Consider the following 18247-nt stretch of genomic DNA (forward strand, 5'->3'; position numbering starts at 1 on the left):
GGTAAATGATCTCTGTTTTTTATTTACATAGGTGTAAATGTGACATCTGGCTTTGACATCTCCTTCTACACTGTCCAGTGTATGTAGGCGTAACATACCTTGGTGTTGGCAACTCAGAGAGTTCTGTGGACCCAAGACAAGTAGTCTGGTAAAGCTGAGTTACCAGAAACCTGCCAATTCTTTCTGGAAGAATGATCTTTCCCTCTGGTGTTCACCACTAACCTCTGGCCTCAAGCTATTCATTTGATTCTTTTGCATCCTCGCCTCTTAGTTATACTCGAAATACACGAGATCTAAGGCACAAACCACATGAAACTCAAGAAGGATGACGAAAATGTGGATGCTTCACTCCTTTAAGGGGGGAACAAAAATATTCACAGGAGGGGATAGGGAGGAAAATTTTAGGGCAGAGAATGAAGGAACGGCCATTCAGAGCCTGCCCCACATGTGGTCCATATAGATAGATAGATAGATGGATAGATAGATATATAGATGATAGATATATAGATATAGAGATATAGATATAGATATAGATATATAGATATATAGATATAGATATAGATATAGATATAGATATGGATATATATCCACCAAAACTAGATAAGATGGATGAAGCTAAGAAGTGCATGCTGACATCAACCGGATATAGATCTCTCCTGAAAGACACAGCCAGAACATGTCAAATACAGAGTCAAATGCCTGAAGCGAACCACTGAACTGAGAACGGGACACCCATTGGAGGAACTAGGGAAAGGACTGAAGGAGCTGAAGGGGCTTGCAACCCCATAAGAACCAACCAGAGCTTCCAGGGACCAAACCACTACCCAAAGACTGGACTGACACATGGACTGACCCTGCGTAGGTAACAGTAAATAGCATTGTTGGGGCAACAGTGGAAGGGGAAGCCCTTGGTACTACCAAGGTTGAACCCCCAGCGTAGGGAATGTTGGAGAGGGCAGTAATGGGGGTTGGACAGGGAGGGGACACCCATTTAGAACGGGAAGGGGAGTTGTTAGGGGGCTGATGGACAGGAAACCGGGAAAAGGAATAACATTTGAAATGTAAATAAGAAATGCCCAATTTAATAAAAATGGGAGAAAAAGAATAACAACAAACAAACCAACAAAAACAATAAAGAAAATGTTCCAGGGGCAGTGCAGGGGAATAGTGGTGAACAATAAGGGGGATGTATAGGGGATACACATATGGGGAAGGGAGAGGGAAGGGAATGGGGGCTTAAGGAAGGAAACAAGGATGGGGAATAACGTTTGAAATGTAAGTAAAGAAATATATCTAATAAAAAAATTTAAAAATATCGTTCCTCCAAAATTGCTGGAATTCAATAAATGTGCAGTTATAACCGATGCTTTATTATAAGGAATGCAGAGGCATACAGCTCTGTGTGTCCTGATCGCTTTTTATATTCCTATACTGAATGTTTTTATTTCCTCTAATGTATTAGAGAAATACTTGTGTTTCTCCTTTGTTTGTCATTATAAAGGAAGCTAAATTTGTGAGCACAAGGATAAAGCAAGGATAATTTTCGTCATGTATGTGGGATCCACAGAGCACGATACACTGTCTACATCAAGAGCACAGTTTCCTGTGCAGTTCTGGCTGGCTGTGAACTGATGGTAAAGCCTAAGCTGCATGAGACTTGCAGAGCACCACTGTTGCCTTATACTTGTGCTGTTACAGGAGGAAGAACCACACACGACTCAGGACGGTCTTGTGAGTGAAGGGTTAAAGGTCACATTTTTATTTATTGGCAAAAATTGATTTATTCGAGAACACTTTAAAGTGGGGAGTCAATGAGTTCAATGTATATAGCCTTAAGAATATAGCATATTAATTAAAAAACTAAAGTTAACAAATAAATACCAAAACTTCAAACGTAAACAAATAAAACCAAATGCATAAAACCAAACTTCAAACTAAAAACAAATATAACAAGTAAATTAGTCAGCATTCAATTCCTGCTGATTCTTCAACATATAACTCCAGCCTGTTGCTGGCCTTGCAAACACAGCAGAACGGCAGGTAAGATGGTAAAAATCTCCTCAAGATGAATGTAGACCTGCCTCACTTGGAGTGGTTGGTTGTTGATGGACAAGTCGTCAAAAGGTTAAACGTGAGGCGTGTTCCTGGCCACATCTCAAGGTCTTTCAAATTTAGCCCAAGATTGGTATGGTTACAAGGACTGAGATGTGGGAGGTGGTGTCAATCTTTGCACCCTCAGTGCTCCTGGTGGACAGTCCTGTCTCTGAGAGCTGTAATCCTGCTCTGTGCCCTGGGAAAGCTTCTGCTGCAGTGTTCAGACCTAGGGGTGGAAAAGGCCTGGTGAGAACCTGCCATGTCACTTATCCCATACACAGCAGCACAATTCAGCAGGATAATCCAGGATGATCTTTCATCTGAGGTCATTCTCTCATGCCCAAGAGAGAAGGGTAAGAGATCCCACAAGCCTGCATATTTTCCCAGCTTTTAAAACTGCTAAAAATTAAACAGTGAACAGCAGATAATTCCAATCATACGTATACATTATATTTTAATATCATGTAGCAATGTCTCAATGTCAGATGAGGAGAGATATGAACAAACTAGAAAACAATAGGAAGGCCTTGGAAGTCTGGCCATCACTGAAATGAAGACTATTATAATTCCTCCAGTGCAGGAATATGCCTGGGGTCCACATGACAACCTCAAAATCTGTAAAGACCCAGAGGAACAATATCTCAAGAAGTACATGAACACTGAAGTGATATTATACTTGGCAAGAATATGCTGCATGGAAATCTTGCCGAGGGTAGGCATTGAAGTCCAAAGGAGATACTCATGCAGAAAATAAACTATACCACTCCTTTGTTTATGTGTATCGTAAAACTATTTGTGGGGAGACCTAAAGGCACTGGGCTCAGATAATACAAGAGAGCACAGACTGGAGGGATCAGTACACAATAGCCAGAATCTCTATGGATCACATACACTTCATGGACGGAATTTCTTTTAAAATGGACAAGAAAAATATTCTGAGCTGCTCCTAGGTGACAGGTGCTGAGAACTATGGAGAAAGTCACACACCCAATAAGACAGTTTATAAGTACAGGGAATCTACTTGGGTCCTCTCATCCTGTGCTTTCAAATCCTCTCAGTGACACCGAAATGATGCTGCATCTTCTCAGACTAGGCCTTTTGCTCAGTGACCAGTTTTTGCTGATTCAGGGGGTCCTGCAGACTTTCCTCCATTTTCTCCTCATCCTGGTCATTAGAAGATTATATTGTCCATGGAGACATACATGTATACAGACATAGACAGACAAACACCCAGACATACACACTTTTGAACTCACCCAAATATATTTGTTCACATATACAAGCAGAGTAATTTGCAGAATGTGGTTAGTTTCCCAGTTAATGGTAATAGAAGGGATCACCCAGTCTACTATTGTGGCATAAGAAAAAAAAAAAACCTGGAGTGGAGTAAGTACACAGTGAGCATAGCCTAAAGACAGCTCAGCCAATAAAGTGTATTCCCCTGAAAATCAGAAATTAGAAATGTGACATCTAGGCCTGTTAGCCAAGCCTGCTTAGCAAGGTCACAAGGCCGTGCACAGGAGGCTGATTTCAGGCAACAGAGCACTGGGGGGGGGGGCAGGTGAGCCTCTTCAGTCCTCTGCTCACTGTTTCCCAGTGCATGCAAAGTGAGCTGCATTTTCCAATATGAGGTCCCTTTACCATACAGTACCTGACAGGGGAAACAAACTACCAGCACAAACAGCTAGGAAATCTCCATAACCACAATCCAAGGTAAAACTTGTACTGGGATGCTATCAGATATAATTCGAGTAAGAGAAGGCTAATTCAAAGCCAAATGCTGGCAGGTATAATCAAACTCAGCCGCAGTCCATGGAAGGGCTGGACAACATTGTACCTTTTCACTTTCTGACTGATGGACATCTGGGTAATTTTGCTTCATGGCTGCTCTGAGGTGAACCACTAAACACTAATATGCCACAGTTTCTCTGCTCACACCTACTTCTTGTTCTGGAATCGCTGTGTCAAAAGGTTGAACTTTCACAAGAGTTGTACACAGCTTCTCACAGGGCTACCCATTTGACACCTCCAGCAATGTCTGAGGGTCATCACTGTTCTAAACCCTCTTTACAGATGATTTTCACTCAGATCAAATGATTTTGAATAACAATGGTTAAGAGTGCCACAACACAGCACAGGGTGAGTGCTTTGGACGATTTTGAGCCTAAGTTTCTGTCTGAGGCAAAGATGTGATTCCACCTCAGCATAACTCCTGGACATCTTCTGCTTGCAGATTCAACTCTAAGCAAATTAATCTTTCAATTAACAAATTCCAGTCCAAACTCCAAAGCCAAGGTATATTCAACCAAGTTTAGGCCAATCTGGAAAGAAAGTGGTGGCAGGTAATGATTAACATAACCAGGATGCTGAGAAGACACAACAAGCCACATGACCTTCCAGTGTTACTATACACCGAGAGCAAAGAAGGCAGAAGAGCTCTGAGTCATCAGTTTCTATACTGAGGTATATAGATTTCACACAGCAGCCTCTCCTCACATCCCTGTACCCTATTCAAGTTTTCTCCAAGTAATATCAATATTTATGAATAGTTTTCCCAGTGTAAATAGTTTGAATAGTGATCAAGACCCCATTAAGAACAGTTTAAAATGTAATTGGAAAGATTATGTTTTCTCTTCTTCTTTCTCTCTCAGAGTGTTTGTGGTGTGTGTGTGTGTGTGTGTGTGTGTGTGTGTGTGTGTTAGTGTGTGTATACTTTTACATGTTTCTAAATATGCACATATAGACTTATACAATATATATAAATATATATATGTGTCTGTGTTCAGAAACTTGATGACTTCACACACACATGTGAAAAAGCACACATATACACACACTTATATATATAAGACCCCCATATCACAAACAATTAAAACAAACAACTTCCAAAGTACAATATGCACCATAGTCATAAACATGATCACACATATATGTACCCACAAACACACAAAAAACACCCCCCCACACACACAGAGTCAGAGAGAGATGGAGAGAGGGAGAGAGGGAGAGAGGGGGAGAGAGAGAGAGAGAGAGAGAGAGAGAGAGAGAGAGAGAGAGAGAGAGAGAGAACAGAAATCATAAGTGAGAAGCAGAAAAGAATGGGGAGGCCATCATGCTGGAAGAACAGTTGTTGAATGCAGATGAGGCAAAGGAAATGTGTCAAGTGAGAGCTTAGACACTGCTATCCATCCCTTATAGAGTAAACCTGTGTAGGGAATGCACTTCTTGGGCACACTAGGTTGAGAGAGCTGGACAAAAATATCCCTCTAATCCTCACACATCTCACACAAACCCTCACCCTGAGAGAAGTCTTTCCTACATCCCTGTTCATCCAGTCAGCTCCAGGACATAAGCCACAGGAAAGAACACTAAAACACTGACATAAAACAGGACGGACAAACTGCTTCTCAAGCTCTGTCACTAGAAACCACGATTTGGACAGGCAGGAGGGACCATTTTCAATGTACGGGGAAAAGGAGAGAAAGTTCACAAGCCCCATCATGATTGACAATGAGAGCCATTCTTTTGGCAATTGAACTGAACTCTAATCAGTTCTGTGCACTACAAAGACGGCTACCTCATGGCATCCCTCTAGCATAATGGCATGTAAGTGTGCAATGTGTGATCAACAGATCCCCCTTAAGGAAATGCATTTTCTAGTTGAGCAGGAGGATTTGGTTGTCAACCCTCCAGTTTCTTGCATGAAGCTAACATCACAGAAAGTTTTGTAAATGTTCAAAGAGATGAACAACTGGATGAGACCCAGGAGAGTGTCTGGATAAGGTGGAGAAAGGTTAAACTGGTTTGACTTGGTTTATGCTTAGATATCAGGAAAACCTGCCCTTGATGCTTCATTCATCCTACCTGAGGCTGCTTGTTACACGGATTTTCATACTGGCTTCCCCACAGAACCTTGTTGTTTCCTTAATAGACTCTTCCAGTGCAATCTGTTCCCATAGAAGCTCCCTGTTCTCATGCCGTGCTCTCTGGGCATTGTTCTTCAGCTCAAACAACTCAGTTAGGAGGGGGCAGAAGCTGCGGCTGAGACACAAAGAAAAAATGGTGACTCCCAGCCAGTCTCCAACTTCCTCCCACGTCTCCAAGTCCATTACTTCTTCTAGGGTCCTGATCTGAAGAGAGTCTCAGATTATAGTCCAAGTCCACAGTAGCCATGGAGCATGACCTAGAGACAGGTCAAATGGAGAAAAGAGCCACATTCCAGAAGACTCAGGGCACTTCTCAAAAACCTGACACCATTGATTCAAGTTTTTCCCAGAAGAGGACTTAATCCCCATGTGTGCTTATTTGTCCATTTTATTAGAATGTCGCTTGGAGGCCAATCTTTCTGTGTCCTGTGTGTCCTAGAGCCTTCCTTAGACACAGGCTTCCTTGTCTGCTTCAAACCCTATAAAGCCTGATCCTACTTTACTTCAAAGATAAGAATGGGCTGACACATGCTGTGCCCTGTGCTGGGGTCACAACCTTGTAAGTTACTCACCAGTACCAGTCATTTTCCAGTGTGAGGTGTGTACATTTGACCAAAGCTCTATTGACCTGCTCGCTCATTTTCTTCATGTCGGTCATCACTTCCTGGTGCTGCATCGTGAGCATCTCAGACTCAAAGTTGTTCCTGTGGTAAGGCATGGTCCAAAGATGAAATAACATTATGAATGAAGGATTCAAGAATTACATGAATTCAGACTGAATCCTGAACTACCCCAGCCTAGGACATGCCACGCCCTTGCTTCTTGGTACTGGGTCATTTGATATTTATTAAGTTTAGTATTGTGAACACGGAGACAGCAGTGCCAGGAAACAGAAGGAGGGAGCTGATTTGCTTGAGCTCCCTGAGGGGGTTTGAAGGAATAGACTAGCTTGCCAAGAACATTCGAGGACCCTGTGTCACAATCCAGGCTCCAACTTAAGCCCATGAAGACTATTCTCCTGTTCTTAGGTAACAATTCTCAATCATAGAATCTATTGCTACATGAAAACCCAAAGGAACATGAACAGTATTTACAGGGAAAAGAATTTATAACACGCACCAGGAGATTTCCATGTGCGTCCACCTGAGCAGATGTGAAATGTTCTACTGCTCACAGTGAGGCTCTCACCCTCATCATTATCATGCCATGGAAATTGACACAGGATAATTCTCAGGCCAAATCAATACATAGAATACCCAGATCTTAAGTGATACACACAAACACACTCACACATGCATACACACACACAAACTCACACAAAACACTCTCTCTCTCTCTCTCTCTCTCTCTCTCTCTCAAATACAATTAGAATGCCAATTAAATATAAGGATGTGGCATTATCTCCAAATACAATGAATAAAATCAGAGAAAACCAATGATCCCCTGTTGTCAGTCCAGTCACACACTGTGAGGCAGCAAGTGGGATTGGGTCCCTCCAGCTCATCACAGGACCTATTGAACCCAAAGCATCTCCACGTCAATTACAACAATGATTGGTCATAATCAGAGCACCTAGAAATTCCCACAAGCCAACACCTGTCCAGTCTCCTTAAACCACACAATGAGAGCACACACACTACTACCCTCACTCTCAGCAGTGATACAATCAGGCCACAGGCTATGATTTACGTTTGTAGGAATTAAAATAGCCTGTGCCACCATCCCATTCCCATCTGAACTTCACATTCTGATGCAATCAGGAAAGTGATTTTGACCATGAGGACACCCTGGAGTTGTAGCCTACTGTGATGTGAGGAAATGTGGATTTAACAGAACTTGCATTGTGACTACCTGTCATTTAAATTCTTTCCCGGGTAATCGGCCAGGATACTCCTGAGTTCATCTCTCTCCTTCTGCATCTTCTGGAGAGCAATTTTGATGTTCTCTAAACGCTTCATTCTCTCCTCTTCAACAGGTGTCGTGGAGGGTTGGGACGATGCCTTCTGATCAAACTCTGTAGGTAGATAAATACCAGTAAACAGGCATATATGTGGACACAGTGTCAAGAAAAACTATGCTTACTCTAAACAGAAGTCTGAGGATGAACAGTTCTACAGATACAGTGAATCCCTGACAGAGCAAGAAAGCTATCTTTAAGCTGAACTCAGCTAGTTCCCTGTTCCCACCGTCAGAGCCATATGATGACATATGCCATCATAGATATAGACCACACCTCCTAAATCCATTCCTCTGTCACTGAAATTCTAAAGCTGGCCTAAACAAGAAGAATTGGAGGACCTTCTCAGCTAATGTCTGATGTGAGGCAGGTAAGTCCTTGAGTTCAAACTGCTTAACATCTTGAATCCCTAATCATGTGTGTTCAAGGACAAAGTAACTGAGACCTTGATATATGACCAGGAGAGTATCCCTCTTGGCATCAATTACCCAAGTAATCTACAGGACACTGCTGAGAATGAAGTGTTTCAACAGCCGATCCTGGAAGAGACACTTTGTTATTCTTATAAAGGCTCATCCTGGTATTCTTTGACACTGCCCAGGACACTAAAGAGATCCAAGGAAAGCCCCTTGACATATAACAGTTCTTGGTTTTCTGTCAAACTAATGATCAGAAATTATTGTGTCTGGGTCAGCCATTAGGAAGACTGAGGCTCTAAATCATACGTCCTACTCCTGGAAGGACCAACACAAGCCAACCTCCTCCAGGGAGCTCCCCTTGCCCTGCCCAGTACTCACTTGACCTCCTCAAGGACCTTTCCATTCGTCTTCTTCTCCAACGTGATGGAAGGCTAGCCTCCCTCTGCCTTGGTCTGGTGCCTGCATGGATATGATTGTCCCTCCGAAAGAGACTGAGGATCCTGGAGAACATGCCTCCTCGGGAACCCATTAGGAAATGAAGGGAAATCGCTCAGGCAGTTGGTGTCACCACAACACTGCTGACATCACAGAACATTCTAGTGTCTCCTGGATACAAGAGAATTTCCAAGGAAGACACTACCGGTGATGTCACTGGGAAATGCCATAGCTTACTTGCTAACTACCTCCACCCAGACTGACCAGTTTCTGCAGTGGCTTTTCCAGAGACTCACTTTTGAGCCAGGGAACACCCATTCGCTCACTCTCCTTCCAGAGCTTCAGAGTTCTCACTCCTTCATTACAACTCAGTTGCTGAGGAGAGGGAGAGTTGTATCAGGCCTTGAAATGGATAGAACATCTTGGTTAACAGCCAAAGATCTAAAGACCGTGGATGAGGGATATTCTTCTTCCTGAAATGTATAAATCCAGGGTCCGTGCATGTGACATATAATCCATTTGCCACAATTTTTACTGTTCCCTAGAGGCCAATATTTTTTCCTACTCCTTTAAATGTATGCAAGCTGGACCTGTTGTTTCATGGATTGTGCCTTGAGAGGGGTCATGGTTTCAATATATTCACCCATGTTTTTTCCTGAAATCTCTGTCTTACCATCCCATTTTGTGCAATGGAAACTCCCTTTTCCTGGCAAAAAAGCTTCTCAGGTATAGAGCAAACATCAAATTGTAAACTTTCTGTCCATTCTTAAAGTTAAAATCCCCAAAGGTGAGGGAGGAACTGAGACCCAAGCGAGAGCCATGGAGGGGCAGAATGCAGAGGTGCTGCTGGCCAAGGAAGAGCAGGAGGAAGCAGAGAAGCTGTAGCACATCATGGTGCACTGGGAGCTAGAATTGGAGTTCAACCTGGGCAACCTGCTGGCTTCACTCTGAGGACCTACAGGGTGCTTAACCATCATTTATAACTCAGTATCTGGTGTCTCTCTGGCCACCGTTGGAACTGCATTCAGAGGAACCACAGACAAAAGTCATCCAAAGAACAATTCACCAAAATAAATAAAAATTAGTACATTTTTCTTTCAAAAAGGCATACAAATGTATGGTCAAGTCAAACAAAACCCAAGGAAACACAAGAAATGAAATATTTCACAACAACCCAAGAGTGCAAGAAACAGTATAAAAACAATCTCTTAGGGGTTGGGAATTTAGCTCAGTGGTAGAGCAAGGCCCCGGGTCGGTCCCCAGCACCAAAAAAAAAAAAAAAAAAAAAAAAAGAAAGAAAAGAAAAGAAAAAAAGACCAATCTTTTAAATCTATAATAATTCTATATGTATTTCTTGAAATAGCAGTTGGAGGAAGCAGGCTGTCATGCTCTTATAAGTTCCATAGCCTCATCAACCCTTGTGACAATCTACACCTGTTTGATTTTTTCTTAAGCACAGATATGTGTGAGTTAGAATTCCGAGGTCTGTCTGTGATCAGACTGTAAACTGTAGTCAATGTAACACTGGCAATCATTAGCCACAATCTTCAAGTTTCCTTTGTAACATCAGAGCACTGCCATAACTTTGGAAAGCAAAACTCACCCTCCACCAAACTATCCTCCAAAATCCAGTCTCTCCAAAACACCAAGTCCATTCCTCATGCTATAAAGTATGACGGCCAAGCCTTGCATATGAAGGATCGATATTGCAGGCTCTAATACCTCACCAAAGAGACATTGCCCTAAATTCTTTTACAAGTCCGGTTTCCATGATAAGAGTTATATTAAAATATTATCCCAATCTAGACCTGTTTCCCTGGGTTGGCACATGCCACGTGTTTTCTCGAATGACTCCTTTTTTAAGCCAACATTCTATTACAAATATTACAAATTTTCAACCATACCCAATAACTTAAAAGCCAGTCACTTATAGCCAAGACATGTAAAGCTTATTATACATTTAAAACCAAACAGAAAAAAATGAAGTGACTACACATATCTTTAGTACTTAGATCAAACACCATTTTTACTTCTTTAGCTGTCATTTTAAAAGAAGCACCTTGTTACCTGTTGATTCCAAATATCACAGTCAAAGATTTCTCTAAGAGAAACAGCTAACAGCTCCATTACCATAGAAGCTTTGAAGCTGCTGGCACCTTTAAGGCCAGCTAGTGTAGACATTGAGCCAGCCCCCTGGGGAGCTTCCCCAGTGGATAGACCTAGGCTCCTAGCTACATTCCTCCATTGAGGCAGGATTCAGTCAGAGACACACATGGCAGTTAACACCAGAGATAACCAGTTATCTAGGATGCTGGGCTCCAAAGGTCAATTGAAACTGTTTTATTTATTTGTTCCTTTCTTGAAAGGACTTAAAACTAAATCAAGGGGGAAATCAACCAGCATTTAAAGTTTTCACCATTTTTTCTTTTAAACATGAAACACAAAACATTCAAGCAACAAGAAGCACAACCCAGACATACATTGACATCCATGGACAGCTTGGTGCAACAAGGACAGACAATAGACATAGAGGGAAGGAGCTAGATGGTGTCCCACCAAAAGGACGCAGATACCCTACCTAAAGGACACAGAACCAGAAATAAGCACTTCTCCAATAGGAGCCAGCAAGGAGGCAGGATGTCCCCAGGAGAGCTCTTAAAAAGCTTAATCTCACTTTCCTTCTTTTGCCAAAGCATCTGTGGAGAGTCTGGGAGGAATGTTTTTCTCAAACCATTTTCTCTCTTGTCTAGGGTGTAAACTGTCTCTAATCAGGGTCCAAAGACTAAAAGCATCGATGAGAATTAACTTTGCTTCTCTAGATTTTAGCATAACTCTAAAAGAACACGTACACAAAAACATTTGACCATTATTACCTTGTCCCTTTTTACAAGGTTTACTCACCAGTACCCCAAATCTTTATTTTTCTTTGCACGTGCTTTCAATGCCCACGGTGCTTCTGTATCCTGCTTACTGGGACCTTTCCTGGCCCATTTTCCCCAATACGTCCCTCCTTCACTGGCCGGCTTCCTGGGACCATCTCGTCAGGTTGTCCTCTCTTTTCCAATCTTGGTGGGACCTCCATTTGATGATGCCTGTGTCATCAGGACACTCAGAACCGGGCATAGGCCTATAAGAGTTAAGAAGAAACACACACTCGGGTCATTCATGTTAAAAGAAGGCTGTCCACGCTTTACTGAGATCTCCTTATATACCAGAGGCAAAAGCCGTGGAAAAACAATAAAGCAGGTGAAAACCCCAACCAGGAAAATAGGAAAACAGGAAAAATCTGCATCGTGGCAAGTCCCGGCCCCAACACAGGGGCGTAAACAACTTCTTAACAATAAGAAGCTGAAAGGCTCAGCAAGAGGAATGGGTGCCATGGAAGGTCCTGGCCCCAAATCAGGGACCGAGAGAAGCTGCCAAGGGTGTAAACAACTTCTGGCCATAGTAGGCTGAAAGGCACAGCGAGGGGGAAGGGAAACACTCCAAGGTAGGGCCCAACAGGCTAATATAAATATATATTGGAAAAACTAAAACACTGTATATGAAGAAAAATAATTAAAAAGTGCTACATATCTAAGCATAACATTCATAATAAAAGAAACTCAAATGACAGAAATTCATAAGAAATATTCATCATCCTTCTACATCACGCAAATGCAAATTAAAATTACTCTGAGATCACTTTTCACACTTGTCAGTATGACTAAGGTTAATAACACATGTGACAACTCAAGCTGATTGGGTTATGGAGCAAGGGGAACATTCATACTCTCCTGGTGGAAAGGCAAACTTCTACAGCAACTTCGGAGATCAGTATGATGGTTCTTCAGGAAGGTGAAAATTGTTGTACCTTAAGATACAACTCCAGGTCTCATGTCCAGATGTTGATTCATCCTAGAATACAGACCCTTGCTCAACCATGTTCAGTGAAGCTCATTTATAATGCTTAGAATTTGGAAATATTTAAGTTGTCCCTTAACGGATGACTGCATAAAGAAAACATGGTGCATTTACACACTGCATTGCTGCTTAACAATTACAAAAGGCAAAAAGGAAGCATGCACTATGCAGGACAATGAATGGATCTAGTAAAAGTCATTCTGGATGAGACAATCCAGACTGAAAGAGACAAATGGGATACATATTCACTGAAATGTGGGTGTGGGTGTTAGCTGTTGATTCTTCAATCTGTGTGACTGTATGATCAGTTTAGTGTGAGGGTCTAGGGACGTGGGCCAGACTGTCCTCATTTAGGGAAGTACAAGTTCACTCATGGATTGCTGAGGGACACTGTCAGGGATAGGAATGTGAAATGTGAAGAGACAGGGAGAGGGCAGCAATGGAGGGAACATAGAGAGGGACAGTAAAATGAGGCGTTGTATCGAAGCCTAAGAGAGTAGAAACACTAATTGCTTTTTAAATTGTTTTATAAAGGTAACTAATGATTTATTATGGGTGCAAGGAGAGAAGTTAAAATGTTGATTGTGTTCATCTATGTGAAATTTCAATAATAAGTAAGTCACAACAGTTATGGATTTTGACTTTCAATGAACCTGTTACAGATAATGAATATCTAGTCCTTATGGAGACATCTGTCACCATCTATTATACACTAGTCATTTTATTTGTTTACATTTCAAATGTCATCCCCATCATTGGTCTCTCCACTTTGAACCCCCATACCCTCCCAATCCTCTTTGTTTCTAAGAGGCCACTCCTCCACCTACCTACCCACTTCCACTTCACCCCTCTAGCATCCCCCTGCTCTGGGACATCAAGTTTCTACAGGGCCAGTTGCCTCCCATCCCAGAGATGTCAGATGAGCCAGTTGTTGCTACACATGCTCTACACTATATGTATCAGGAGCCATGGCCGGGACCACATATCCTCTTTAGTTGGTAGTTTAGTCCCGAGGAACTCTGAAGGCTCCAGTTAATTGATATTGTTGTTCTTCATATTGGGTTCCAATCCCCTTCATCTCCTTCAGGCTTTTCCCTAACTCTTTCATTGTGGTCCCCAGGCTTAGTCCAATGGTTGGCTGTGAATATCTGCATCTATGTCTTGAACAGAGGCACATGGGAGACTAGAAGGAAGCCTCAGACTCCAAAGTAAGGTAATAGGATGTAATTCTGTATTTTCCCAGAAGATGGCGACATAGGATCCTTTTCACAAACTTGTTTCTCACTATCCTCTTAGTTCTGTCCAGCATGTCAGGAAAGTTCCGCAATGTGCTCTGTGACTGAAGATCCTTCTGCTTGCTGGAACTCGATCCGCTGCGTGGAATACTCTCGATCGGCGATGGGCGTCTGGGTCGGTGGACGGATTGACTCCAGGAACTGAGAATGAATGGACTGAGTTGAGCAGACATTGAATTCATCTGAGTGGTTGGCATCTCCAGAACCTGCAGCTTAGCATCCATGGATCCAGGAGAGCACAGTGTGCAGGGCTGAAATCAGATTCTGTAATGGAGAGGCGGAAGAAACTATGGTTTTGAAGTATTTGTTCTTTTTGAAAGCACAAAGTGGGAGATCAGTTAGTTATCCTCTTTTTGCAACATCTTACTCTGAGCTGCAGGACATATCCTGGGGGATATTGCTTTCCATATTCAATGGGCTTTTCAGAAATTCCAGTTTCCTGAAACGGCATGGCCCTACTTTGGTGGACTGACTGGTAGGAAGTGGAAAGGTTCTCTGAGGGGCAGATGAGGAAAGGCCAAAAAAAGAGGAAAGAGACAGCTATGAAAGGGCTGCTGGTGGGTACAAGGAAACAACAAGCACATTTCTCAAAGCCCTATTTTACTATAGCACTGTGGGAAGCATAACCACAAGCTGACAGAAACAAATTGTTAAAATAAACAATGCATTCATTCCCATCCCCCAAACTACCTCGTTTTTATCCACCAAGGTCAATAGAAATTTAAGCCTCAAGTACACCTTCTCTTAAGGTTCCATACCTCAGCAGGCTGAAAAATCTGCCAACAGGCCTTGACCTACCTTGACTATGCCTAGCAGGCAGACCTTCTCTCTCTTTCTTTTCCTCTGTTTGAGAGCAGGAGCAAATGACTTTATACTGTGGGAGGATTTCCATTATCAACAAACATAAATTTTTCGAAGTCATTAAAGCTAGAAGGCCAATCATTGATGGACAGGTGTGGTCAGGTCATTCTACCTAAACTATCCCATGGAGAAAAGTAAAAGTGACAGCCATACCTGTGTTTAGGAAACAAGATGTCACAGGTGATTTGAATATGGGTGCTGTGTGGGAGAGAGGAGGTCATGAATCTAGCTGGAAAAGCCCACTCCACTTTTAGATGTGTTTTGAAAGACATATAATAGAAATTTAACTGCAACAAAATTTTGTCAGCAAATGTGCTCTAATGATAGGTGGTTAGGTTTTGTGGGTCATATTGACACAGAAACTGGATTAGTGGTAATATCTTGGGAAGTAGCTTGTGTTACAAGGAGAACTTCAGTTATCCCTTGCCTAGGCCATCTACTGTCTTCTCTTCTCTTTTTCCTCGTTCACTCTTCTATCTGGGCTGATGTAGCAAAAGGCTCTTCCCAGAGACAAGTCAAAGGAGAATTAAGGTGACATCTTTAGCCTGTTTTCTTATAGACACATTGGACTGCGAAGGCTGTGAGGGAACCAGGCGGGAGGAGACTGCAAAAGGCAGAAGGAAGCAGTGACTGCACTGGTCGTGTTTCCCATTCTGTCACAGAAGCATTTTAAGAAAGGAGGGTTCCATTGGCTCAGAGTCGGGAAGCACAGACTCCATCCTAGAAGGGGTGAGTGTAGCCGTGAGAGGTGCAGTTGGTAGAAGTGGACTGGCTGGCAGGATGTGAATGAGACTCTTACCATGTGGGTGGAGCAGGGAGCAGAAATAGGGAAATTCTAGCTCTTAGCTTCCTCTCTGTGCCATTCAGTGCAGGCACCTGGCCTGAGAGTTATGGTGTTACCACCATTCAGAGTTTGCTCTACGTCGATTCTCTCCCCAAAACCCCTCAGAGCGACATTCAAAGGCCTGCTTCACTAACACACTAGGCAATTTTTACCTTCCTCAAGTTGTCAGTGACCAGCAGCAGAGCAAGGCAAGAAGGTTGCACGGCCATTTAGAGGGAGGAATCAAGGAGTGGTGTTCGTGCAAGCCAGAAGAGACCTACAGGAAAGCTGGACATCAAAGAGCCACACACATTCTCTCATGGATTCTCATGGTTTTCCCAGGGTGAGATTCAGATGCATGTGGTAGCTAAAGGCATTTCTGGCTGAAGCCGGTTTTCCTATGTGACATTAGGAAACAGTTGTAATAAAAGAAAGTTTCAAACAGCAAACTGTTCTGATTCTGATGGACACAAGTCTGATACTAGGCTGGAATTCTCTTCATAACTTTCGATACTTTTGAAAATAAAGGATAGATAGTATAATGTACTCGAATCCTAAAATACTGTGAAGTATGCATTTCATAAATATGCATTACATGATATTCAGTTGAAATTGCTGGGAATTGTACTTTCTTCTATCCCTATAACCACTTGGCTCTGGACAGAATTACTAAAGAATATGATGACTTGGGCTGTGTGTGTCTCTGTGTGTCTTTGTGTGTTCTGTGCTTGTGTTTATGTGTGTCTCTGTGTTTCTTTAGGTATTTATGTGTTTATATATTTATGTGAAAATGGAGGCTCTGTCAACTTATGGTATTTTTCACAGTAGCTATTGTCCACAGTGTTTTATGAGATGAAGTTTTCATTATGGCAGATGGAGTCAGAGAGACTACAGAAAGATCAAAGTATGGGGTTGGGGATTTAGCTTAGTTGTAGACGCTTGCCTAGAAACCGCAAGGCCCTGGATTCGGTCCCCAGCTCCGGAAAAGAAAAAAAAAAAAGAAAGAAAGATCAAAGTATAGAGGAAGGGGCAGGGAAGATATCACAGCAGTTGAAATCACTTACTGTTCTTCCAGAGGATCTGGAATTGGTTCCTGGCAACCATACAAAGACTAACACCAACCTCGATAGGCAAAGCTGTCTCCCAGATTCTGCCCACACTTGACAACCTCGTGATCCACCCATACAAAAGGCAAAACGCAGATCCGGGTCTAGTGGCTAAGAGTGACATTGACTATCTAATCCGGAGGGGAGGAGGGTGGCGGCCAGCAGCAGCCGCAGCGACAGGGGCGTCCAGAATACTCCAGGCCACCTCCCTCCCCACCCACCACTTGTTTGGGTGGCTTTAAAGAGTTGAGTAAAATCAAGCTGGTAACCAACCATGACTGAAGGAGGATTTGATCCCTGTGAATGTATTTGCTCTCGTGAACGCGCCATGAGAAGACTCATCAATCTGCTCCGGCAGTCCCGGGCCTATTGTACCGACACAGAATGCCTTCGGGAATTGCCAGGGCCCTCCGGTGACAGTGGCATCAGCATCACTGTGATCTTGATGGCCTGGATGGTGATCGCTGTGCTCCTCTTTCTACTGAGGCCTCCTAACCTGAGAGGCTTCAGCCTTCCTGGAAAGCCCTCCAGTCCTCACAGTGGACAGGTCCCGCCAGCCCCTCCTGTGGGCTAACATCCTGGTGTGGGAAGCAGCGATTGTTTGACACCCTGCAGGACCGAACGACTGCAGAGAACCTGGCACTACCTGTCTCTCCTTTTCCATCTGCAGTTTGGATGGTATTGTTTTCATGAGCTTCTAGAAGTTTCACTTGCCAACTGCCTTTGTTTCCTGTGTTGCCACAGTCCTTGTTTACAGTATACCTGAGTAAACGATTTCTTTGAAAAGTCGAGGGCTATGTTGGTTGGCCTAGGCTTAAACATTCCACTCGTTCTCCCTGGAACACTGACCATAGCGTCTGTGGTGGTTTCTGGCCCAACTGAAGGAAAATTAAGGTTTCTGCATTTAAGTATTTTAAGTTGTTTGGATAGATTTTAATTCTTTTTATAAGGTATTTATTCTGGGTTGTCTGGTATGAATGACAGAACCATGCTGTAGTCACTTTACTGTGGCAGTTTACCTGTGGGTGGCAGTTTTCTGTAGTCCTTGACACTGATGCTTTAGATCATTTTCCTTACAAAGTCCAGCTGGCTTATATGGCTAGAATAGGAAAATCGATTTGGTTGTTTAATGATTTTTTAAAATAATTCCCATTAAAAATTTCTGATGTTAATACTTTAAATAAACATGATTGAGGAGACCCAACCGCCTGGTCAGGTGGGCACTCCTGATGCTGCAGAGCGGAAGAGACCACCAACACTGCTCACCCCTGCCCACATCCCTGGCCCAAGAGGAAACTGTATAAGGCCTCTGGGCTCCCGTGGGGGAGGGCCCAGGAGTGGCAGGACTTCTGCGCCTGAGACACCACCGGAACCTGAAAGAAACAGACCGGATAAACAGTTCTCTGCACCCAAATCCCGTGGGAGGGA

The 18247-nt window shown here is 43.0% G+C and overlaps 2 protein-coding genes across 2 annotated transcripts; one reads left to right on the top strand and one right to left on the bottom strand.

Annotated features, from left to right (window-relative positions):
* Positions 1 to 1729: 1729 nt before the first annotated feature.
* LOC134482176 (uncharacterized) lies at positions 1730 to 9105 on the bottom strand. Its single transcript, XM_063274920.1, has 5 exons — positions 8775 to 9105; positions 7872 to 8034; positions 6593 to 6724; positions 5959 to 6135; positions 1730 to 2320 (listed from the first exon to the last, which is right to left on the bottom strand). The coding sequence occupies exons 1-5, from the start codon at positions 8923 to 8925 to the stop codon at positions 2236 to 2238; spliced, it is 708 nt and encodes a 235-aa protein (XP_063130990.1). The 5' UTR covers positions 8926 to 9105; the 3' UTR covers positions 1730 to 2235.
* A 7988-nt stretch (positions 9106 to 17093) lies between these two features.
* Positions 17094 to 17393, top strand: LOC134482247 (small integral membrane protein 14-like). Its single transcript, XM_063274940.1, has one exon. The coding sequence runs from the start codon at positions 17094 to 17096 to the stop codon at positions 17391 to 17393; it is 300 nt and encodes a 99-aa protein (XP_063131010.1).
* Positions 17394 to 18247: the final 854 nt, after the last annotated feature.

This window comes from Rattus norvegicus, chromosome 15 (assembly GCF_036323735.1).
Source record: "Rattus norvegicus strain BN/NHsdMcwi chromosome 15, GRCr8, whole genome shotgun sequence".
In the NCBI taxonomy this organism is placed as follows: Eukaryota; Metazoa; Chordata; class Mammalia; order Rodentia; family Muridae; genus Rattus; species Rattus norvegicus.